The sequence below is a fragment of the Carya illinoinensis genome, chromosome 7 (genome assembly GCF_018687715.1).
Source record: "Carya illinoinensis cultivar Pawnee chromosome 7, C.illinoinensisPawnee_v1, whole genome shotgun sequence".
NCBI classification, from domain to species: domain Eukaryota; kingdom Viridiplantae; phylum Streptophyta; class Magnoliopsida; order Fagales; family Juglandaceae; genus Carya; species Carya illinoinensis.
In genome coordinates, this window is record NC_056758.1 from 29,044,946 (window position 1) to 29,070,726 (window position 25,781).

At 33.7% G+C, this 25,781-nt stretch overlaps 2 protein-coding genes and 1 long non-coding RNA gene across 3 annotated transcripts; 2 read left to right on the forward strand and 1 right to left on the reverse strand.

The window, feature by feature from the left end:
• The first annotated feature begins 3,858 nt into the window (after positions 1-3,858).
• LOC122317176 (glutathione S-transferase F13) lies at positions 3,859-5,103 on the forward strand. The gene is made up of 3 exons (XM_043134131.1): positions 3,859-4,101; positions 4,199-4,247; positions 4,515-5,103. Exons 1-3 carry the CDS (start codon positions 3,955-3,957, stop codon positions 4,973-4,975), a joined length of 657 nt encoding a protein of 218 aa, XP_042990065.1. The 5' UTR covers positions 3,859-3,954; the 3' UTR covers positions 4,976-5,103.
• A 5,893-nt stretch (positions 5,104-10,996) lies between these two features.
• Positions 10,997-12,051, forward strand: LOC122315090 (glutathione S-transferase-like). The gene is made up of 3 exons (XM_043130851.1): positions 10,997-11,095; positions 11,334-11,382; positions 11,482-12,051. The coding sequence occupies exons 1-3, from the start codon at positions 11,045-11,047 to the stop codon at positions 11,970-11,972; spliced, it is 591 nt and encodes a 196-aa protein (XP_042986785.1). The 5' UTR covers positions 10,997-11,044; the 3' UTR covers positions 11,973-12,051.
• An 11,622-nt stretch (positions 12,052-23,673) lies between these two features.
• Positions 23,674-24,419, reverse strand: LOC122315274. The gene is made up of 2 exons (XR_006243988.1): positions 24,128-24,419; positions 23,674-23,950 (listed from the first exon to the last, which is right to left on the reverse strand). It is a non-coding gene; the product is annotated as an uncharacterized LOC122315274 (long non-coding RNA).
• Between the last annotated feature and the right edge of the window lie 1,362 nt (positions 24,420-25,781).

Genomic DNA, 25,781 nt, shown 5'->3' on the forward strand with positions numbered 1-25,781 from the left:
ATTATTAATTTGCTTCTCTATCACATCCTGCCCCTTTACCAACATTAGCTCCCTTCCATTATCCCACTCATTCCTTTCTTCCTCACTTCCCTTCATTTTCACCACAATTGACTCTCCTTCTTTAGACTTAGTAAAGTCTTCCTTACCCCCAGCAATATCATAAGAAGCACTTTCCTCTCCCTTACTAGTATCTTCCTCATTTATTTTTCTCTTCCATGACTGTTTCTCCCCTCCTCCCTTATAGCCTTTTTTCCTAAATCCCCCACCAGCTCTAAACCATGAGTGAAATTGCTCTTGAGAAGACCTTTCATTCCCTAGTCCCTCACCTCCCTTCAAACACCCATTGTCCCCATGAGTCAACCAGCCACATTGAAAACACAGTCTAGGCATTTTCTCATACTTCACACTAGCCCACACATTCTATCCATTCACCTTAATCCACCACCCTCGAACCACTACCTTCTTCAATGGAATTTCCACTCTAACCTATAGGAATCCCCCCCCCCCCATCCTATATCATTCGCACGTATATCCACATTCATTAATCTCCCTAATGATTCACCAATTAAGTGCCCCTTCTCTTTTATCATACAAAACATAGGCAGATTGTGGATCTGGATCCAGAATAGCTCATGATCAAAGCTCCACTCATTCGGTTGAGCAAAAACATCAAAAACCTTGAGTGCAAACAAATGGTTATCAAATAACCATGGTCTGCCATCCATCACTCTCAACTTATGATCAGCCACTGTATGAAAAAAATCACAAACTTATTGTCACTAACCTCTTAGAATTCAGCTGGCTTACTGATACGCCAGATCTCATTCATCGTACTTGACAAAATATCCTTGCTAATCGATCTCTCCAGACAGATCTTCCCAACTAGACTACGCTCCCCCTGTTCCCAAGCTTCCACTTCAACAGCTTCACCAACATCGGCAACCAATCTTTCTTCCTCCGATATCTTCTTCCACTGTTCTTCCAAACTCTTCAGCCCACTACCAGCAGACTCATCCATGGTTGCCTCGCACTCACTTTCCTTTCAGTTAGTTATAACTGCTTTCATCACCTCTATTTCTAGAGAGAAAAATAGAGAGGAGACTTCGTATCCCACTTCTTCTGTTATGAGATGTAGTTGTTGAATGGCTTGGTCACTACTATTCTGATTATATAGTATATAGATTAATATAGATATATAGTATATATTTGCTATAAACTATATATATACTATATATAATATAGTCTCTACATATATAATTTATTGTATGTACTAGTACATATATAATATATTTTAGTAACTAAAATTATAAAGCTTATAGTATATACTATATATATTATCTAGACGATAATAGATATATAGTACATATTATTCTATATATACTAGATATATGGTATCGTAAATAGATTATATGCGTATAGTATAGTGGATGGACTAGTATATACAATTATATAATTTACAGATAAGATGTGCCACAATTGTAAATGGATTATAGTAGATATATGTCTATATTATATATTGTTTGCTATAATATATAGTATATAGTATAATAGTATATATATAGTGTATATATATATATATTATACTATATATGCGAGAGGTAGTATATTAAATAGATGATATGCATATATAGAGTATAGTGTATAGAGTAGTATATAGAATTATTGATGAATATTATATAGTACTATAAGATAAACTAATTAACTATTTTTAACCATACACCTAATATTCCCCGAAGTTATTATATATATATATATGTGTCTGTATTAATCATGATTTTCTCTCTATTGAGGACAAAAAAAAAAAAAGTGACATTTACACGTTAGCTAGAGTTGAGAGATTATTCTTTATCCACCGTCTCCTTTCAGAAAGTACTTTTTTTCCCCTTTTGTATCTTATATATATAATATCGTTGTTAAATCTGTACTTAAATCAATTTTCAAGAAGGCCGGTGGGGTTTCTCTGGATAAATAAATTGTTAAAGAAACTTTAAGAGAGAGAAAAGAAATCTTCACTAACTAGATTTTACTTGGGATAAGTATTATAAAAAAAACTGCAGCTGATCTTAGTGCTGAAGAACTTGCTGCATCGTCGAGTTACGATTCAAAGCATTTTAAATTTGGTGCACCAAAGACCGTGCGTGGCCTGTGGTAAAGTTTGACTGGATCATAAATATTTTGTCTAGGGTTACCGTTTTCTATGAACGTGTAGTAATGGCAAACACAGACCATGCAAAAATCACGTAACTGTGACATCACGCGTACGCTAGCTCTTGCTTGGCTTGGCTTCTTTTAAATATTACGGTATTACCGCCCTAATCAATGTCATTTTTATTCTTGTTGCTTTCCTGGAAAGGTGAAATATGGTCCATCATCTGATCGTATCTGAAAATTTCCTGATTCAGTATCTTATAACATATATATGTTTACAGTAGTTGGTAGTACGTACTCACTGCCATTTGTTTTTTTCAAATATCATCTATCTAGATTTCGAGCCACGAAGTTGCATCAAAGCATGGGGCCTTGCATTCAACCGGCCATGTGAAGGGTCGAAATTGATAAAATGCAGGACGGCAGTACCTGTCCTTTTGCAGGAAAAAAACTCTAGTTTTTCAGGTGATTGCCAGTGAGAAAAATACTTATTCATTGGTAGGACCAAAACACAGACACAGAGAAAGAGATCATGATCAGAGACTGATTTTATGATTAATGGTGCTGTGAAATTTTAAAGAGACCGGGTCAATAGGCTAAAAAAAGATTGTAAATAAACCTGCAGGTTTACTTTTCCCATGTAATCAATCAAGTAAATAGGGTAAAACCTAATGCCATCTCAATTCTCAACTTGCACATCTATACATTACGTTGTCATTTGACAAATTGTCCTCAACAGAGGGTTGACCATCATCAATACTGATCTCCCTCCTAATTAAGTTCCACAGTCGGATATTTAAGAGTTTGTTTGAATTAAGAGAAATACTCTAAAATATATAAAATAATCTTACAATTTAATAAGATTGTAAAATTACTTTATTATAAAGTAGATCTGATTGATCACATGAACTCAGACATTAATTTATGAGATAATTTTTGTATAATTCATTTGTGCATGTAATACTCTTAATTAATATTAATGACCAATAAAATATTTAATTGGGATTATATATTGCATCATTGCATGTTTTAAAATTGTGAAATCCAGGCCAAGCAAAGGCAGGAAGGATCTTTGCCATGAAAATCAATATTAATAAAGTATTCTCACATATATTCGCTACTACTGTAAGGCTATGCCACAACATTAATGTATTAATATAATATTCCATTCTCAACTCAATCAGTTGATCCGCATGTTGATCGCATGCAATCAATCTGACATGAATGTGGGTGATTGTAATGACATGGTCACATGCCCCTTCTGCTCTCACAACTCTCAAAGCCCTAATCTACTAGAATATTGTGTGAAGATTTGACTGTGAAAGTAGTAGTACTATACGTGACCCCTCATTTCTAGGCCAGGCATAGTATTTGAGAATCTGGTAACTGACATAACCCTTTATTTATAGTAATAAAAGTAATTAATTTTCAGTCCACTATTGCTATTCGAATCAATCCCAATATACAATCCGCAACAATAGTGCAATTCTACATCATTCTTCTTTTTGTGTGTCGAGTCATGAAGACTAGGCCAGTAGTACTCACTACAAGAAAACGGCATTTTGCGGCTAATTTATAGCGGCGAAAAGACTATTAGCAATCAAAATTGATTGCTAATAGTCTTTTCGCCGCTATAAATTAGCCACAAAAGGCCATTTTCCTTGTAGTGACTGCATGCTGCTATATATATATATATATATATATAAAGACCCTCCTCTAGTCTATATATACGTTTCAGGGCACGTCCATCTTAAAGCTAGGATTAGCATCTGTATCTCTTTGTGCCGTCAAAGAGAAAACATAAAAATGGGTCTCAAGCTTTATGGACTTCCCATGTCCACAAACACCACTCGCGTGATGGCCTGCCTTCACGAGAAGGGTGTAGATTTTGAGCTTGTTCCCGTTGACCTTTTCGGCGGTGAAAACAGGCAGCCTCCTTTTCTGGCAAAGAATGTATGTATAGCAGTGCGTGCATGTTTTATATATGTTCTTTAATTTGTTTTGATGTAGTTGTTTTTTGTTTTGTTTTTTCTATTAATTAAAATTGCAGCCCCTTGGTCGGATTCCAGTGCTAGAAGATGGTGATCTCACTCTTTTCGGCAAGTTTCTGCTTCTCAAATGTTCTTTTCTCTAGTTTGTGATTAATTACAACTGTATGTTTTGTCGATTGTAATGATGATTGGACTAACCTGAATATACCAGACTTGATATGCAATCACTTTGTGTATTTTGCCTAAAATAACAAATGATGCATGCCACTTTAGGATCAAATTATTAAAATTAAAAAAAAAACTTAATTATGGTCAATATCATAATTTCTCTTTCACCTAAGATTGACTGCAATATATATTTCTTGTTCATACCAGAATCTAGGGCAATTACAGCATATGTAGCAGAAAAATTCAAGGAAACGGGCACAGATCTCCTTAGGCTCCAAAACCCCAAAGAAGCTGCATTAGTGAAGGTGTGGTTAGAGGTAGAATCTCATCACTTCGACCCTGCAATCACTCCCATTATGTTCGAACATTTCGTGGCGCCAATACTTGGGAAGACTCCTGACCAGGCAGCCATTGACGCCAGTTTGGAGAAGCTCGGAAAAGTTCTCGATGTTTACGAGTCTAAGCTAAGTTGTACCAAATACCTGGCTGGCGAATTCTTTAGCCTAGCTGATCTGCATCACCACGCTTCTACTCATTATTTCATGAAGACTCCATGGGCTTCTTTCGTCAATGATCGTCCTAATGTCAAGGCATGGTGGGAGTGCATTTCTTCTCGACCTGCTTTCATGAAAGTGGCCGAGGGTATGACTTTTGTGGACACGAAGTGAGAAAAATTTAGGTTTGATCTGTTTCCAAGATATTGCTGGAAGAACTTGAAAAAAAAAATTATCTTGGTTGTTATAATTAAATTGATGATCTCCGTGAAGTACTAGAATAAATGATTTTTGTTCTCTCTCGACAATCTCATGCTTTTCTTGAAATTATATATATCTCATTTGAATTAAGTTTATAGTGCATCATGACAATTAAACATGGGAACAGAGATGATTTTTGCTGCCTATACTTTTATGTATTTCTTGCGTATTAGTGTGATAGGCTAAAACATAAGTTATATTAAAAAAAATGACGCAGTTAATCACATTAATAAAATATATAAAAATAATTATACATAAAAATTTTATTATAATATGCTTGAACACAGAAAAAATTAATTAGGTTAATAGTTTTGATCATTTTGTTTGTTTATTTTATTGGAAAGGTGACGTTATTAGAGCTGTAAATAATTTTTATTTTATTTTATTATTATTATTTTTTTAAATAAGAGAGCTGTATATAATTAATGCTACCCATAATATATATATGTATATATATAGTGGATATAAATTATTAAATTAGAGTTGGAAGGGTACATTTTTATTTTTATTTTTTATTTTCTGGAGATCATGGAAAGAGCCAGCTTGCAAATCAAAGGAATTAAGATTATGAATTGTTTAAGAAGTAGTATTTCGCTACAAATGTAGACGAACTGATCCTGTATATGCATGCCTACTGAAACGTTTGGGGAACAACCAACACTCTTGAAACTTACTCACGGAACAGATGAGGCCCATACGACAGCGTACGTAGACATCGGATTGGCTGAATTCATCTCTAAAATTTAGTTAAAAGTATACGCTTTGCATAAAATCAAAACTAGTCAAGATATAATCCTCCATTAGAATAATCAAAATAATAATATAATATTATTTTCATAATAATAATTTTTTTAATTTTTTTTCATATATTTTAATTATAGGACTAACTATATGTTAATTAATAATTTAACTTTTAATTAATTTATTGTTTTCTAAGTATTTGTTTTTTTAACCTAATTATCCAATACATACCACATCTATGGTTCTTGTGATCAGGAATAAGCGGCGGAGCCACGTTGGCCCCTCTAAAAATGATATTAATCTATCATGTATTGGCTCCTCTTCTAAAAATGATTTTAATCCCTCTATAAAATTTAATCTAATATAAAAATGAAATAAATAAAACACATCTCATATAAAATAACATACATAATTTTTATTATAAAAAAATTATAATTATAACTAGTAGTATTTCTAACCTCTTTTCATTATCTATATTGAAAGAGAATAGTTAAGAATTTTGATTTAGATTCAATATTTGATGATTTTGTTTGTTTAAAAGAATGCAAGTTACAATTTTAGACGCTCTGTATTTTTTTTGTTCAATGTATTGAAAAAATCTATAGAGCAGCCGCTGTTTATCATCAGCCACTGCACACCTGACATGTCAGACCGGGTTCACTAACAATGAACTGGTTCCTTGCCTCACCTCCCCTCTCCCTGAAGCCGTTAGTCCCGTCGTCAATTCGAAAGTATGCTTCGACAGAAACCCCAAACTGCTTCTAGGTTTCCCCTCACATTTCTAATCCAACTTCTTCATTGTAAGTCCCTCTCAACTTTCCTCACAAAACCCTTAACCTTCTTCTTCTTCTCTGTGAATCGCAAAAAATCCCCTGATGATTTCAAAAACCCCATATTCTCTAAGTCTTCTACTTCTCAATCGTGGAATATGTTTTCGACAGCAAGACCTTCTTCTTCTTCTCTATGATTCTCTCAGTCCCCTCACGTGCATTGTGTCTTCCCCCTCCCTTCATTCCCCTACATTGTGATTTCCCCCATCTCAATCCTACGACCCTTTATCTCAACCCCTTGATAGTGTGAGTCTAGACACTATGAAACTGTGTCCAAAAATCTATGGTGGTGGTGCGGTGGCCAAAGGCAGAGCTAATGGCAGAGGAAGGAAGAGGAACCTGTAGGTTTGTGTGCGTGCGTGGGAGAAGGAGGCGGTGAGGTGGGGGCTCGGTTCGATGGTGGGGGCTCGTTGGCGTAAGGTGGTGATGTTAAGGTGGGCAGTGGCACTGCCAGTCGCGCACGATGGCTGGCTGGAGAAGAAGCACACAGTTGATAGGAAAGGGAGAGGCTGTCTGTCGGGTGCAGGGGAGGGAAAAGAGAGAGGGGGAAAAAAAAGAGAGGAAAAAGGGAAGAAAAAGAAAAGAAAAAAAAAAGAAAAAAGAAAAAAGAAATAAATCCAGGCCTTTCGTCTTGGTGTTTTCAAACTAATCTAACGGTAGAGATTTAAAACACTAGTTTAACTTAAAAACACAACAACTAAGTAAAATAAAATAGTAAAAATTAACAATAAAAATAATTTGAAATAAAGAGTCAATTAATATTAGATAATAAATAATGATGAGAATGTGTTCATTAAAATAATTTACACAACTTAGGTAGTAATAACGATAAAAAACCATAACAATAATAATAATAGCAACAAGTTTAAAATAAAGGAACCTATAAAATAATTAGTAAAATAATTAAGGTCTTGCTGTCAGATATCGCCAAGCCTTACGACGATTTTTGTTGCCGGCGGGATGCTCCACAGACCAAGTTGCTCGGCCACCAAGTGGCAGGCAATCACCTCCATGGCCTGAGATTTTGCTCGGCCACCCATTGGCGGGCAACCACCTCCTCAAATTGAGATCTTGCTCAACCGTTGATTGGTAAAAAATTGTAAGTGCACAATATTGTAGTTTTATAATAAAGTGATGAGAAGAGTATTGTCCTCAGAGATAGGTAAGTTACTTTGTCAGAAAGACCGAAATTAAACAAATCTTGAATTTATTTGAAAAAGCACTAAGATCTTTGTAATTGCAATTTGAAATAAAATCAATTCAAAAAAAATATTCAAAGGAAAAGAAAGCTGTTGTTCAAAGATCAAATTAATGAGAAAAAGAACTTCTAGGGAATCGATTTCACTTAATCCATCACTATGCTTTTCTCATCTAACTAATTGAATTTACTTCTCTTCAAGTCCTAATTTCCAGCAAACAAAAAGATGTATAAGATTAATACTAGTACCAAGATCACATAAAACTTTATAAAAAATGAATTTCTAATAGTGCAAGGCAAAATGAAATTCCCCATATCTTTTAATTTTTGAGGCAATTTCTTTTGAAAAATAGCATTGCATTCTTCAGAAAGATTTATTGTTTCAAACTTCTCCAACATTCTCTTCTTAGAAATAATGTCCTTCAAGAGTTTGACATAATTTAGCATTTGTTCAAAAGCATCTGCAAAAAAAAATATTTATGTGAAGTTTGTTAAAAATATCAAAAAACTTAGAAAAGTGCTTATCTAATTTTTGTTTTTGAAAACATTGAGGATAAGTGAGTGGAAGGAAATGAAATTGTTGGAGGCTTCCCAGTTTCTCCTAATGTATCATCCACAATCTCCTATTCTTCTACTTTATTCTTACTCTGATCATTGTTTGGAGCTGTAAGGGTGGACTTGGTTTCCTTTGATGATAACCCATAAATTTCTCTTCCACTTCTAAGTGTGATGGATTTGCATTGTTCCTTTGGATTCACTTATGTGTTGCTAGGAAAAGTTCCTCTTTCTTGGGCTTTGATGTCGTGGCTAGTTGCTCAATTTGCACTTCAAGATTCTTTATAGTGGCTCCCATGTTGCTACAATGAGTCTTAATATTGTTCAATCGTGAATCAATCTTTTTAAATCTTGCATCTGTTTCCTCAACAAAGGAAACCATGGCATCTTCAGGTGATATATTCTTCTCACTTGGTTGACTATCAAATCCTAGAGGAACTTGCAGCACATTCTTTATGTTTCCATAAGGTAAACTCTCATGATTTCGAAACCCTGGATGGTAGTAATTTGGCATAGGATTACCACGATAGTTGTATTTACGATTGTTAATGTATTGAACTTGTTCTTGACTCACTTTATTACATGGAACTATTATACTTGTAGCTGCAACATATTCTACACTTTGTGGTATTCTTTGTGTTGTCAAAACTGAAATCTGATGGAATAGAGAAACAACTTGAGCTGAAAGGGCTGTTAACGACTCTAGTTCATGAATCCTAGCAACTTTCTTAGTCATAGTTCTTTCAGTTGGGCATGATAGTTGTTTGAAGCCATTTCTTCCAAAAGATAGGTAGCACATTCAGTTGTCTTTGATATCAAAGTTTGACCAGAAGACTATGGTCCGAGTTTACCCATTTAACCCATTATAGAACATCTGAATTTGCAACCAGTCCGAAAATTCGTGTTGAGGGTAGCATTGAATCAAATTTTTTATACGTTTCCCGTGCTTCATAGAGTGATTCGAAATCATTTTTCTTGAATTGACCAATCTTATTTCTAAGTTGGCTATTTTTGCAAGTGGAAGGAATTTAGCAATAACCTTTTTAGCCATGTCCTACCCACTAGTGATGCTTCTCGATTGTAGATATTGTAGCCAATCTCTTCCCTTATCCCTCAAAGAAAAAGGTAACAATCCCAGTTTAATGATGTCTTCAATAATACCATTGATCTTTACAGTGTCACAAATCTCTAAAAATATCACCAAATGAATATTGAGATCATCAAGTGGCGATCTGCTGAACTGGACTTGTTGCACCATGCTGATTAAGGTTGATTTGAGCTCAAAATTGAGATCTTGCTCAACCACTCACTGGCGGGTGACCACCTCCTCATCTCTACATGCACCTCGGCCACCCAGTGATAAGCACCCATCACATGCCATAGCTCCTTAGGCATTGTGGCGGGTACCTCCTTGCCCGGCCATAAATGTTTCTTGGTGGCCAATGGCGAGCATCTCCCTCCATGGCCAAGCCTTGCCTTGCTAGAAGTTCTCCAACCTCATGTTTCCTAGTGACAACTCTTTACACAGTCATGATGAACAACTCAGTCACCCTCCACTACTAGCTATTCGCCAACTCCACCAAGCCCATCTCCCTTAGAAATCGAGCTCTACACTTACAATTGACACGTTCGAGTACATCTCCTGTGAAAAGCCAAACTCCATGCTCTCACCTTATTGCCGAACAATGTAAATCTGTGTGTCTCAATTTTTATTTTTATTTTTCATGCATTTACTTTTTATTCACTACCATGAATGTATGTATAGATGCCGCACAACCACACTGGATCACTGTCGAGGGCTCCAAAACACACCAATCAAGGCCTGAATTGTCATAGCGAATCAAGAATAGCTATTTCTCCCATTCTAGTCTGTTATGCAATTTTTCAGCATTAGCATACCTTTTGTAAGAAATTCCATAAATGTTGCAATTATCTTTATTGAAATCTCGTTCCACATATGCTTTTATGGCAAAAGTCTCATTTCTATCCTTCTTTTTCCACAAAATATGGAGGATCTCATAGGTCATAATTTAGTTTGTTTTTTATAAAAATTATATTCTTAAGTCGGCATATAGAACAAACCTAATAAAATATTTACATGATATAATTTGATTTAAAAGATAAATATTAAAATTAGAATCTTACAAATCAAATTTTACTATTTAAGTGATGTTGATGGTTTTTTTTAGGCACGATTGGATTGAAAATAAAATAACTTTTTTTAAATGGTTCTTCCTAAAACAAAACACTGATTGGAGTGTAGAATTAATTTTGCTCAAAACATGACTCCTTTTAACCTATCAGCCATGGTTTTCTACGTAAGTAGTGTTGAGAATTATACAGTTTTTCTATCTTTGAGATCATTGTGATATCTATATTACATCGAAAATAACAAGTTAAACAGTAACACTGCTCTCAATGAAATCAGTCGATGACACTTGACAATTGCAAAAATAGAGGCTCAGCCCACAGTTTGCTCGACGGGCCCATGATCCCTCATTGATCAGGTTGGGCCCATTCTTCTGACTCAGGATAGGGAATGGCTTGTTACCAACTTCTTATTTAAATGTGTCCCTTAACCAGCCTCATCTAATTCGTTCCTTCGTCGATCAGTAGAATATCGGTTGGTAGTTCTGGAAGGTGAGTCAACATTTAAAAATGACAGACCGGAAAGTGTACGGCAGCCTCAACTCACCGAACACATTGAAGGTTATGGCATGCCTCTTTGAGCACCATCTTGATTTTGAGTTTGTTCCTGTTGATCTTGATGCTGGAGAGCATGAGAATAAACCTTTTCTTTCTGTGAATTATTGCCACCTTCTCCATAGGTTTTTCCTTTTTTCAATTTTCTGTCCCCATTAATTGATTAACAGTTAACTGGAATCTGCAAAGAGTAGAAGAATCTGTCATGGCATAATTTACATTCTTGTTTTGTTTGTATGTGCAGCCATTTGGTCAAGTTCCAGTATATGAGGACGATGGCATCAAACAATTCGGTAAGCAAGAAATATATGCTATCCTGATGAAATCTGAGCACTTTTACTATACATCTCTATCTGATTAATTACCGAAACGAAACCGAATATTGAGTGCAGAATCAAGAGCAATAATAAGAGGCATGGGACATGAATACGCCATGAAAGGAGAAGAGCTAATTTTCTGGGATCCCAAGAAGCAGGCCGTAATAGCTAATTGGATTGACGTCGAGGATCACTGGTTTGAGCCTCCGGCATCGGAACTGATCTTTGAGATGGTGATCAAGCCAAAGAAAGGCTTGGCTCCGGACCAAGAAACATTAGCGGAGGCTGAGGCCAAACTGAGCAATGTTCTTGATGTCTATGAGGCCCGGCTAGCAAAATTCAAGTACTTGGCAGCTGACAAGTACACCATTGCAGATGTACTTCATCTCCCAAATCTGCAGAGCCTTGTGGGAACGCCGGCGAAGAAGCTTATAGAATCGAGACCTCGGGTGAAAGCATGGTGCTCTGAGATTCTTGCTCGACCTGCGTGGGCAAAGGTGCTTGAGATGAAGCATAAAACTCAAGCCCAGGCTAGCTCGATTAGTACTAATCTTGAGTGTACGTGACTCTGAAATAATCCCGTAGAAGTGCTTTCAATTTTCTCTGTGGAACGAGAGATTTCTTCTCTGGACTTTAACGTATTTAACTAGGGTATTTATCTCATAATTTGGATATTTAATCTTATCTCATATCATTTTATTATTATAACTTTTTTAAATTTTATATAGAATATAATAAATAATTTAATATTTTTAAATCTTAAAATAATAATAATATTAAAAATAATATTTTAATAATATTTTATTCAATTTTTATATAAAACTATCTCATCTCATCTTATCTCATAATTCAAATTAAATCTTGCAAATGAATGATGGGCACTTGCAGTTACATCTAGGCGAAAATGGAACCCGTCGGTTTGGAAAGCCCGGAGCGATTTCAGTCGGTTTGGCAGTTTTTGATCAGTTGGTTTGGACTTTTTGAACTTTTTAAAAAATTATGTCTATATTATTTTAGGACCCAATTAAAGTCTTAATTTGATCTAATGATATTTTAAAGGTCACTTTAAATATGTAAGTTATATTTTAGTTTTTTTTTAACTGTATTTGTACTGTTAGGTTAAAAAACAAATTCAAAATAGTAAAATAGGACGTACATACTAGATAACTATAAAAAAGTAAAAACAACTCTAGATGTTTAATACACGTTTTAAAGGTCACTTGATTCTTTCTGCTTCAATATTCTTAAATAGCTCTGACATTTGATTGTACATCCAATTCTATATAGAAACATATATAAGAATAAAATATTAAATATTAATAAATTTAGATGATATAAAATATTAAAATTAAATTATAAAAGAATATGAATATTGAATGAATTTAAATGATATTATACATTATTTTACATTAGTATTACAAGTTATTATACTAGTGACTAACTTATTTATATACTTAATTATGTAAGATAGTAATATTAAGATGTTTACATATACTAAAATATCATTACTCTATTTATATTATAGTATAAGTATATTATTTTATAATAATTAGCTCATGCTAATATATTATTAAATACGAAAACTTTTTCTCTAAAAGCAAAATGAAACTTTTCTCCACGAGACACGCTTTACCAAAGAAAAAGAAAACGAAACTTAAATTTTCAAGTATAAGTATGTATCGACTTTCCTTGACAACCCCTTTTCACGTGCTCAAATTATGTACGTATATGCATGTGAATGGATACTATAAGTACTATGTATTGTATGTATATTCACAAAAAGAAACGAAAAGAAGTTTTAAAAGACACGTAAGGATTGTAAGGACTGAAATTGTAACGGACTATTTCTAAAACAACTTTTAAGAAAATAAAGAAAACTAATTTTTTTTTTAATAACTTTCTCTTGTAAAAATGACTCTTTCTAAAATAACTTTTTAAAATAAAAGAAAGAAAACCAATTTCTTTAAAATGATGCAAAGAAAGTGTTAGAATTATATTTTTTAACAGTATTTCCCTTCTTGAAATATTGGCTTTTAGATTTTTTTTTAAATTATACTTTTCAACATTACCCTTAGTTAATAACATATATATACGCTTTTTGCTTTTTAAAAAAAAGGGTAGACCTGGAATCCAAATTCATCTGGGTTTTGCCCCAGCTCATAACCTGGGTATATCTGGATCGAAACTTAGTCCAAATTTAAAACCCAAATTCCGAACTAGGTACATTTGAATATCCGGTTGAACACCCCTAGTGAAAATATGGAAGAGATACATACAAGATTCAAAAGAAAATTACGGTTTATCATTATTTTAATAATTATCATTTCAAAACAATTTTGATATAGCAACAAATAACTGATAGACAGGTAAATTTTAAATTTGCACAACTATCATTTATTTATTTTTTATAGAATTATAAAAAGGTTTAAAATCAATTATTTTTCAAATAATTTATTTTTTTACGATTAAAATAGTCATAAAAGAGATATAACTTTATCATGTTTACCACTTCTTCAAAAAAGAAATTGGATTGTTTATATTTCCATGTTTTCGCACCTTTTCAAATTCTATGCCTTTTGCTTCTCCTCGCCCACACTTCCGGTAAATTGGTACTAAGTTCAAAAATCAAAATAACCAACATGTTAAGCATATAATGTAAAATAATATGTAACACTAATACCAATAAAAATTAGATTAATACCATACGGGTTTGTGCTTAGTGGCACATTGACTGCTGGTATATCATTTGGTATGACATTGGGTTGTCCAGCTGAGTCATTTGAGCTTGGAAATGCATCATCTCTAAGCACAACAGTAGGTACTCTATTTTGAACTTCATTTCTTTGAGATCTACCTCTATTATAGCTCACATTGCATGCTCAGCCTCTACCTCTACCTTTGTCTCTTTCAATTGTCGACATATTCCTCCAGTCACACAGTTAATATACCAATAAACTTTGTTAAATTTTTTAAAAAAATAACAAACTTAATAATTTCAAGCAACTTACACAAAATGATACTAAATTGAAAATAATACTTATATTCAAGAGAAATAAGTCGCTTGTTCATCTCATCCTCCGTCGAGAGACTATCTTCTTCGATGCTACCCTCCAATTCAACACTGTCATTAGAACTGTCTTCACAAGTATCGTTCTTGATAAAACCTTGCTCAAAGTGATCCCAATTTGACCTTTGCATTATTGACGTGTCAACATCAATCTGCTCTGGCTCCATATTAGGCTTGTGCATGTCTGTTTGCAGTGGAATGTCATCAGCATGGACACTCATGTAAGCATCGCTATAATTATCCTCATGGTATGCATTATCGCTAGAATCAAATGCGTCATCTTCAATAAGGGATTCTTGTGGAAGGTCATAAACATTTCTATATATGACCTTTTGCACTACATACCAATCACCACGGCTGCTGCAATTTTTTAGGTAAAACACTTGTGAAGCTTGGCACGCCAAAACAAAAGGGTCGTCCTTATAAGCTGTACGAGACATATTCACACTAGTAAGATATTATTGCACACGTATCCCTCGTTTGGAATCAGAGATGTCAAACCATTCACATTTGAATAAGTAAACACAATGCCAACCCATGTAACGGACTTCCAAAATGTCTATTCGTCTACCAAAGAACTCAAGCTTCTTGGATCCTAGTTGTTCACTAATGAGCATGACACCTAAGTTTTGGATGCGAAGATGTTCTTCATGATTTGTGGTATGAAATCTTATACCATTTCTTATGCAACCAGAATAGAATGCACCCTAAGGGTCAGGACCACATGCTAGTGCATATAAATCCTCCGAAACTTCTCCAGGATTATCAGCATGCAGACTTTGAATATATCACAAGTTCAAAGAAGGAACCGCATAAACTAAACACAATACAAGTTTTGGCATAAAACAAACATACTAAGAGTGAGTTTGCATACATGTGACTTGAACCAATTTGGGAATTTTGCAGCATGCATATTATCGGCATTATTGGGATACTCTTCACTCACCTGCATGTAATGCTCACTAGACAAAAGGACAACACCAGTAAATCAGTATCTTTAGAAACTAAATTGGTAAGTAGTTTGGTTACTTACTTAAAGTATTTTTCAATCTCTATGCAATTATTACAAACCATCTGGCTTTTATAAAATGACATCATCTAATCGGTGACGTGATGCAAAACCCATAGGGTGCACATTTTGTGAAAAACAGATAGTCCATCTCGTACACCCATCTTCTCATTAATCAACGTTAAGTTCAAGAGAATTGAATCTGGTCTCAACATTATTGAGGTACATAGAACAAAAATTCAAGCATTCTACATGGATATAGGCCTCAACTATTGAACCTTCTGAGTATGCCTTATTCTTAACAATATCTCTTGAATTTTCTAAAATACCTCTCGAAAGGATGTTCATCGGGTTCAACCCTTTGAATTAATCAATCTCTTTAAGAAATAGAAAGAAGAATTCTAATTAATAGCTAAAGCTAGAGGTAGCAAGATAATTCTAATATCTTTTAAAACATGGATGTATATATAAACATGGTTGTATGTATAAATAATTGTAATAAAGGTTATACATGTATCGTTACTCCTTTAGCATGTATGTTTTTCTCTATGATACCATGCCTGCCTGCATTCTAATGCTGTAAAATCAAATACAGAAAATAGGAGACGCAGAGTTTGAACAAAGCTCCATTACAACAATGACAATGATCTCATGTACGTGCGTAGAAAGATAGAGAAGAAGAAATTAAGTTTTGTTGAGCTAGGAATAATGGTGATGATCAACTCAATAAATTTGTACAGTACTTAAGGACAGAATCATGAAAAGAGACGGACAAGATTTTTGTACAGTAATTCCACTAATTTTAGGCCAAGCATGCATATAGGGTAAGGAAATAAGGATTCATGATTGAAAACTACTGTTTGAGTAGTTGGAAATGTGGTCAAAGGTTTACTTTAAGATATAAAATAAAAAAATCACTGAAATATCTTATAATTTAGGTAAGGGGCAGGGTGCATGGATCACATGCATCATCAATCATCAATTAACTACAAATATTGTGAGACAATATATATATATACTAGTAAAGTAGCACGTGTGATGTATGTGTGCCGAGTCGATATTTTTCTTAAGTGTAACAATTTAAAAATTTTTCAATTTAGCTATAAATAGATAGAATTTCATCTATATTTTAACAATTTTCTTCCTCTTCATAATAAACATATAAACAACAAAATATTACACTACACAGATATAAACAACAAAATGAGTTATGGATTTGTTTTTCTGTCTAGGTGTCATTTGATAAGTAAGTGTTGGTTAGAAGTTAATGGGAAATGAGGGATTCTCCATCACTGACGTGAAATTCAGAAGCTGTTTCACTATATGCTTTTGCTCTTCTGGGAACACTAAAGCATATCAATAATTTGTAGAATCAGATAATAGCACAAATTGATTAGGAAATGTGTTGATTACATATAACATAGCAAATTACTTCATTTTAGTACACTGCAGGTAGAATTCCATGCATATTATGCAGTAGTCATCAGTTCATCTTCAATTATGTTATTACTACAATAAATGGCAAAAGTTCAAAATGTCATAAAATAAAGAACAAAAGAAATAAGTACATCTCATTCAGTATACTGAAGCAACTGAGGTTATTCATGTGAATCAACATGTTTAAAGGAGAGCAGCAACACTGTCATGATTGTTGATATCTTGATCCACTGTAATTTTTCCAAATAACAAGCAAAGATTTTACAAGTGAATTGTAACTAAAAAATTTGTAAAATGACAAGCTTCAATTGGGATTTAGAGAACATTCATGGAGGAGATGAATGAAATTATTAGATCTAAAATATTATCTTTTAAATACAATTAGTATTTCAGATTCATATTACGGTTTTGTAAGAAATTGTGTATTATTAAAGGAGAAATAAAATGGAACACATAGAAGATCTAACAAAAGATAGAAACACAAATATGAATATTTGTGAAGCATTATTTTATTATTACAAAGCAAAATTACAGAAATTTGAGGCTCTTTGTCTCAATCTTTAAACGCTCTTACTCTTCAAAAATCTGCATGCCTTTCCTATCTAAAGGAGTAGCCACTCGAAAAGAAGAGTTAAGCAAAGATTTTAAATCTCTATTCTCTCGCTTTAGTGCTTCCATCTTCATATTGGACTCCATAAGAAGCCGTTGAAGGATAAAAATATTCTCATGGAGTTTGTCAACCCCACCAGTCCTAAATTGTAGTCGCTGAGAATATGCGACAAGGGTTGATGAGTATCGGGTACCGAGACTCACAAGCTCGTAGATAATTTCATTATCTGACTTATTAGTCAGATCATTATTAGATTGCATTATAGCACCTACAGAAGAAGTAGAAACAACGAGTGAACGGGGTGCAGAATATCTCATATATTGGTAATGAGAAGATTGCTGAGCCATTGCAAAGTGAGAAAGCAGAAAGAGATTACAGAGTAAGAATGCAGACTAAATTTAGAAAAGTGAAGAAGATGAGATGCGAAAAAAGATGAGCTGAATAATTCTTTTATAGAGAAAATTATGACAAAGTATCACTCTATTGCTTCATAACATCTTTCGTGAAGTTTCTCTCTACAAGAGACAAGAGATGTAGCATCATAGCTGCGGCACCTGACAGATACAGAAGAGCGATGTAGTATCATAGCTGCGGCGCCTGACAGCTACAGAAGACCTGTAAAAATCTTACGGATCAGAGTTGTCTGGTCTAAAACAGAGGACCACCGTTCTTGTTGAGAGAGAGAGAGAGAGAGAGAGAGAGAGAGAGAGAGAGAGAGAGAGAGAGTTAACTGCTTAGTTTTGATGAATTCTTTACTAAGTATGTTATTTAGAAGAACACTTAAAGTATATCATTTATGTTTTTCTAAGGCAATCGAGAGTTTACCACTGAAACCGAAGATGTTAGACATGGGTACAGCTGAAAAAATCCCGGGAGGTCGAATCCGCACTGTTTTCCATTAGAAAACCCTCCAAACAGAGCAAAAAAGAAAAAACCAAAGAAGACAATGGCCAAAATCTCTTCGTACAGAGCTTTATCAACAAAAACTGAAACCCACATGCAAATTCTATGAGATAAGTAGAAAAAATAAGTGAGAGAAAAGAGAAGGTCAGGAGTGAAATGATAAGAGTCGGGGTGGGTCAATGGAAAACAGTTTTATTTCGTGAGAGGAATGTGGGAGGTTTGTGTACGTGATAATAAACACAAGGGAAACCCACATGCAATGTATTTGTGCTGAGAAGTGGATTTCCTCCCACCAAATGAAAACCAGGTGTTCTTAAAGCGGTTTTCGGTTTTGCTTTTTGGTGAATTACGACTTGTTTGGATGCTCGACTAAGTATGTCTTCAACCCGTTAGATCCCTAGATTAACTACTCTACTCGCAACACCATCAACATGATATAACATCATATTTAATACATTACACTACCCATTCATTATTAATCAATCATTGAATTACAGTATTGGTATTTAGTCTTAACAAAAAAAATATAAAAACATTAATTATGATTGATTAAAGATTGCAAAAAATAAAAAATAAAAAATAAAAATTGTGCTTAAACTTCTAATTTAAAGAAAGAAAATGAGAGAGAAGTCGACAGAAAAATAACTAAACGGTTTCTATTAATTTTTTGCAATCTTCAATTCAACACGTTAATCAATTTTGGATTCTTTCCCGACACGTGAATAGTAACTAATACTTTTTATAAGATGGGTTCGAATAATTTAGTGGACCCCATTCAATTAGAAAACGTGCTGGTTAGAGGTTGAAATAAACTGATCATGATCAACTCAATTAATTATTAATTATTATTCATGTAATACTGTAATTGAATGATTGATTGATAATGATTTTGAGTGGGTTAGTGAGTAAGAGTCGTTAGAGTGGTGGATTCAATTATATGGGTGAATTGATTAATTGCATTCATAAATAAAATGAACCAACACCTTTTTGTGTGGCAACTTTGATGAAGCGCTAAAATTGCATGATTAAGTTACTTAAGTGAATAAATTGTTTAACCAAAAATGATTTAAGTACTTAATTATGTAGTAGATTATGATACTTGAGTCAATTGATAAATTCTAATATTTTTTGTGCTTAAAAAGAGTTATAATTCAATTGTTTCATGTCAAAATAAATATTTCAATTTTACTCTTTTCATATCATGTTTATACGCTGCAGGGCAATTATTTTTAGAAAAAAAACATATATGAGCTGCTGACACCCTGTTGAGTATAGAGAAATATTATCATAAAAGGTGCATTCTTGACAAGTGACAAAGAAAGGCCGAAAGGAGCAGTCACGCATGGAAGAAAAGGGCAAATTCAGATTTTTGCTATGGAATGATGGGATCTTCATGCAGCAAAGACACTCACACACGCTGGAAACTCACACATCCTAAAAGCAGCAGAGCATCATTCGGACAGCACTAATACTCACACAGCACACATGCAGAAAATGCAAACATGCAACAAACCAGCACATGCAGACATGCAGCGGACAACACTCATACAAACACAGCACTTGCAGAAAAATCACATGTGCAGCAGCTACCACAGCAAAAGAAAGAAGATCATTCAGACAGCACTCACACATGCATGCACACATGTACACATCAGTAAGCAAACATGAAACAAACCAGCACGTTACAGCTCCTCACAGCCAGCCACTCACACCATACAGCAGACCAGTTCACACATGCATGACAGCAAGGCTGTTCACTTCACTTTTCTTGTTTCTGCACATGGAAGTTGAACGTACAACAGCAGTTTTTTTTTTTATTTCTTTTTCATGTGGACAAGAAACAGCTTTTGGAAGCAGCAGCAGCACCGAGAGTAGGAGGAGATGAGTTATTTATTTAGTGGCAGCAACAGAGAAAGGAAGAAGTTTTTTACTTATTTCTTTTCGTTTAGAAGCTAGAGGGAGTTATTGTTTTTTTTGGTTTTTCATTCGGCTACAGTTGAGCAACTGAGTTTTTGAAGTTTTTCTTGTTTTCCCGTTTGAGTTTTTCGTATATAGCAGTAAGCCAATCTTGAGTTTATTTTCTTTCTCATCCGTTTAAGTAGCAGAGTTTTCATTTTATTTTCTTTGACTTTTCTTTCCTAATACAGATTGATCTTTCGGCAGTTTTTTTGTTTTATGCATTTATTACTTCTCGTTTAGGAGCTCGGCAGCAGAGTAGTCTTTGAGTTTTTATTCAGTCTTTCTTTTTCGTTTAGACACTAGGAAGTAGGAGAATTCTTAGCTTTTTTCTTTCCTTCTTTTCGTTTAGTAGCAGGCGGATTGATTTAGTTTTTATTCATTCCTTTTATTGTATTCTGTTTTTCTTTCTTTTTGTGCCAGACCTCGTTGAGGAATTCGGCAACATTTTATTTTTCTTTCTTTCCTGTTAGTTTAGACCTTGGCAGCTAGGAGAGGCGGCTAGTTTTCATTACTGGATTTATTTTCACGTTTCATGTTTTATTTTGGACATTGGCGTTGTGCTCTTTCTTGGTTATTTTTATATTTCTTCTCACAGATTTTTTTAGCTTTGTTAGATTAATTTTTGTTGCTAAAAATATCATGCGTAACTAATTTCTGAAGCTTGGGTTGTGGAATGAAGCTTGATTTGTTTTGGATTCTAGATCGATGCAATAATTTGTTGTTAATTGTTGATTTTACTATGTTACTAGTTGGATTTAAATTGAAAATAGATTGCGGCTCTTGCTCTTGTTTTGTTATTGACGTAAGGCACAACAAAAGCTTGAAAATTATCAAGGCCTCTCTCAGTTGTTTGTTAATGTGTGTTTGACTAGTAAAGTAGAGAATCCCTTAGGAAAATATTGCAAAAACTTGAGTTTAAATTTGTATCTTCCGATTAGCAATGCCTTGATTGGATTGTTAATCGAGAAAATTATCTAGAATCCGAAATAAAGAAAGTCTCATACTCAACTCAAGTGTTCGTTAATTTGTTTGTTTTAAAAGCTCTAATTTCAACTTCGATTATCTTTTTGCATTGCATTTGAATTTTATTTTCATCTCTCATACTCGATTCATTTGTTACTCACAAATCTCTTATACGCTTTGATAACCCATTGTCCCTGTGGAATACGATTTTGGACTTATCCTTGATACAACTTGACACTTCTACACTTGGAAGCACATTCGACCACGAGTCAAACTTAAAAACTTTAAAGGCTCGTTCCAGTTAAATAAGACGCGTGACTTTGTTTGATTTTTCATCTTACAAAAAGCAAGTCTTGAAAATGACTCTAAAGAAAGAGTTGGTGAGATGTAGAAAAAAGGTGCTTGTGCTCAATAATTCAACCCTTCACTTCTCCACTAAGAATTAATCTCTTTCTCTAGATCTCTCTCGCTCTGTATCTGAGAGATGCCTATAACAAGTATACTTCCCCAAAATCTTTTGGCTATAGGATACATGATGAATAATATCAATTTAGAAGGAATTAATCATGTTGACCACATGCCAGAAAATAATTGTATTTTTAACTATTTCTGATCATGTGACATTTGTCATGTCATGCACGTATATATAATTTATTTAATTCAATCAATCAAAAACAACAACGACCAATTAAGGAAAAAGTAGACATGATTAAAAATAAAAAATTTAAAAAAAATTGCCTAATCACTATAATGAGTTGATGTCTTGATTGTTGTTAACCTTGATTCCACTACTATTACTACATAACAAACAGTATTACTTCATTCATATCAGCTATAGCTAGCTGTCAAACAAATTTAAAATGTCTCGTATCAATGCTCTGGTAGGCTGGCTCGTGCATGGTCTATTATTGGCGCGCATGCATTTTTTCTTGTGTTTGATATTTTTTTAAAGTGCGATATGATTCTTGAAAGCAAAGCAAATCATATAAAATGTGAAAAATTTCCAAGTGATGGAAATTTGAAATTGTTCATATCCTAAAAGACTACCACTTATCATCTCAGAAAAGAATCAAGTAGTCTTGCTCATATTGGACATTTGAAAATGATCGTATTTAAAACCTTATCCCTTGCCTTCCTTATTTTGTCTATTTTGATAATTGATATTTGTCTGAATCATTGTTGGCTTAATTTCAAAGTACTTTATCACGTTTCAAGATGTAGGTCCCCCAACTATTTTTGTATCCCTCCTTTGTCTTAACGTCTGCATCCACTCTTGATCCCTTCAAGATTTGATTTCAACATTTTTTTATATCGGTGATCATACAATGAGTCTCGTACACCACATATTTTATATTTTTATTTTTTAAATGCTTTTTAAAATTTTTTTAGATTTATTTTTTAAAATTAATTTAATTTTTTTATTTATTATTCATATACTAAAAATTTAATAAAAAATTAAAAAATTAAAAAAATAGATGATATGTAGTATATTGAATGATGGATTTATATTTAAAATTATATATATATGCGGGAGCACATGCAATTTTATTTTTTATTTTTTTAATTCTCTCATCTGATACTATAAGAAAAAAAATATTTTAATCTATATATGGTAACATCCGAAAATATTTAACATATATGTGATCTCTCATTTGCTAAAACATTTGTATTTTTCTTTGAAAGTCATCACCAACTCTTGCACTCATGTCTAAAATAAATACAAACAAAAAAAATCTAGATTTTTGCCTTTACTTTGTTGAATTCAATAAATCTAGATTTTTGCCTTTACTTTGTTGAATTCAATAACGACAAAAGGAGGCCATGTGATGTGATCGTGCGTCCAAAAGTCCAAACCCACTATTTCAAATGCGAAAAATGATACATTTCTGTCTATTTTCATTCAAATATCCCATCATATATTGCAAAAAAAAAAAAGGATGAAAGGTCCAAGATGAAAAAAGAAAGTCAAATGATTTGAAATCTCCAAGAATTATGATTCCTCATTTCCAAGACACTAAAGAAATGGACTTCATGAATTCTATCATTAATAGGATTTAAATTAAGCATGAATTTAACCCAAAATAAAAAAGCAAGATATGTGAAGTAATTCTGTGTCCCATTGCTCTTAAGAAACAGAGTAACATATGGGTTAAAAAAACATACGACTCATCTTGTTGAGCTAATATCCACTATCACCAAACTTCACACTCAATAATTCTAGCAAATGTAAGAAACTAAAAACCTTGGGGTATAATTAACAGACCCAAATTAGCAAACTTTGAGACGAAGAAAAATAACACAATTCCATAAGAAACCAAATTAGCAACAATGATTTTCCATAAGCAACCAAATTAGTGACACGAATGGATTCTTTTTTTTATCGTTTAGCGGCTAATCTTCCCACCATAGTAAAAACAAGAGCACATAATAACTCTCACCCAAACTATATTACTTCCCACCACGGATAAAAGGCTAAACCACAAGCTGTTCGGATACAATCACAACAAACTGTTAAACCCAATCCTCAAACTAAAAACCTACCATTCTCACGGAAGACTTGGGAGAAACAAACATCCCCAGCTTGTCACATGTGATCCTGATACAAGGCAGTGAGATTAATTTAAAATTAAACATTTCAGAAAATTTTTAACTCTACCAAACACTTCAATCAAGCAGAGTAATAAAAAACTCATTAGGCTTTTCTAAGCAAACAAATGAAACACTGGATATGATAAACAAATACATAAAAAACAAGGCACAAAGTTGAAATTACTGTGATCTTTGAGCCAATCGGAGTAATATTCTCCTTCCCCTGCAAACAAAAATCACAGAACATATCATCAAATCCATAAAGAAAATAATACATAAATTAAAAAAGTGCAGAGAGAGAGATAATTTGGGCATTTCGTAGGTATGATTTCTGCTTCTTGTCCTCTCAGTTCAAAATGAAGTTCATGATACGCATATGCATGAGTAAACAATTCGTGATACACATATGCATGAGTAAAAAACAACCAAACACAAAGAGGATTGAATTCGAAATTGAAGTTCAACAAAAAAAAATAAAAACTTTCAAAAAATGAAACTCAAACCCAATGTTTGGAGCCCTAGATTAAACACGGCATGACACGAGCTCCTCTGCTACCGAACCAGAGCTTCCATGCAAGGCCAACCACCACACAACGAACACAAAGCAAACGACTCAATCATATACATCATATGCATATACGAGGAAAACAAATTACCAAACAGTGAATAAGAACCATACTGAATAAAAACTCAACAGAATAAAAGCCACATATGCTTATATGCGTATGATCCGATAGATCATTTTCTCACAGAAAATAACCCCCACAGAAGGAATTGAAATCATACGGATGTCCATCACACCAAAAAAAAAAAAAACCCAAAAACATTGAACAAAATCTTCCGATTTTGATGGTTCAGTAAAGTAATCATTCAAACATTCGTTGTTTGAAAAAATTTTTTTGAAAGAAAACTTAGCTTTGGGAAGATCCATTGGTATTCTTCTTCACCGACCTCTATTTCTCATTCAGATGGAGGATGGTATTTCTTTGCCTTTGTCTCCATCTTCGTCTTCGTCGGGCTAAGAGCGGAGGCATGCGGGGTTGAGGTTGGAAAGGAGGATGGATGATCAAACCACGGGTCAGAGATTCGACGCGAGAGACCGTGCTTCACTGACGGAGGCGGTGGTGTCTCTATTTTGCTTTGCTAGAGGCGAGGGTGTGGCGGTGAAGAGGAATAAGTGGAGAGAGAGAGAGAGAGAGAGAGAGAGAGAGAGAGAGAGAGAGAGAGAGAGAGAGAGAGAGAGAGAGAGAGAGAGAGAGAGAGAGAGAGAGAGAGAGAGGTTTGTGAGAAATGGGTGTGAATGTCGGATAGGCAACAAGAACAAAGAAGAAGCGATAAGTTCATAGATGTTACGAAGACATTGGAACACGGAGGTGGAAATAAAAAGACCAAAACATTTGTCGGCAAAAGAAAAATATAAGCAAACCGATCGAAATTTTGAAATAAAAGTAAGGGTAAAATTGGAAATGAAAATATTAGACGAAAACGCTGTAGTTAAGTTATTGGCACTTATTAATATAAGATATATATATATATATATATATATATATAAGTGTGCCTATAAGTGTTCCAACAAACGAGTTTAAATGAGAATGATATCCTTTGTCTTTCTGTTTATTTTTTCCCTATTTTTCCTTGCAGGTAGAAAATATTAATTTCACCACTTTCTCAGTCCTTCTCTTTCGTCTAGCTCCAAGCTCTCTGCTTTTATCATGAACTGGTTGGTATTAATTACTTATCAATAAATTTTATATGACTCATTGCTATTGACTAATTAATTAATCTAATGAAAGATGCATTATCTCGAGATAGTTCTTTTTAATTTGTTTCTAGATATA

Excerpts from the sequence above, each read along its gene's own strand:
- LOC122317176 (XM_043134131.1), top strand. The coding sequence starts at position 3,955 with ATGGGTCTCAAGCTTTATGGACTTCCCATGTCCACAAACACCACTCGC. Across the intron at positions 4,102-4,198 it reads CTCCTTTTCTGGCAAAGAAT|CCCCTTGGTCGGATTCCAGT; the intron begins GTATGTATAGCA and ends TTAAAATTGCAG. Across the intron at positions 4,248-4,514 it reads TGGTGATCTCACTCTTTTCG|AATCTAGGGCAATTACAGCA; the intron begins GCAAGTTTCTGC and ends TGTTCATACCAG.
- LOC122315090 (XM_043130851.1), top strand. The coding sequence starts at position 11,045 with ATGACAGACCGGAAAGTGTACGGCAGCCTCAACTCACCGAACACATTG. Across the intron at positions 11,096-11,333 it reads ACTCACCGAACACATTGAAG|CCATTTGGTCAAGTTCCAGT; the intron begins GTTATGGCATGC and ends TTGTATGTGCAG. Across the intron at positions 11,383-11,481 it reads CGATGGCATCAAACAATTCG|AATCAAGAGCAATAATAAGA; the intron begins GTAAGCAAGAAA and ends TATTGAGTGCAG.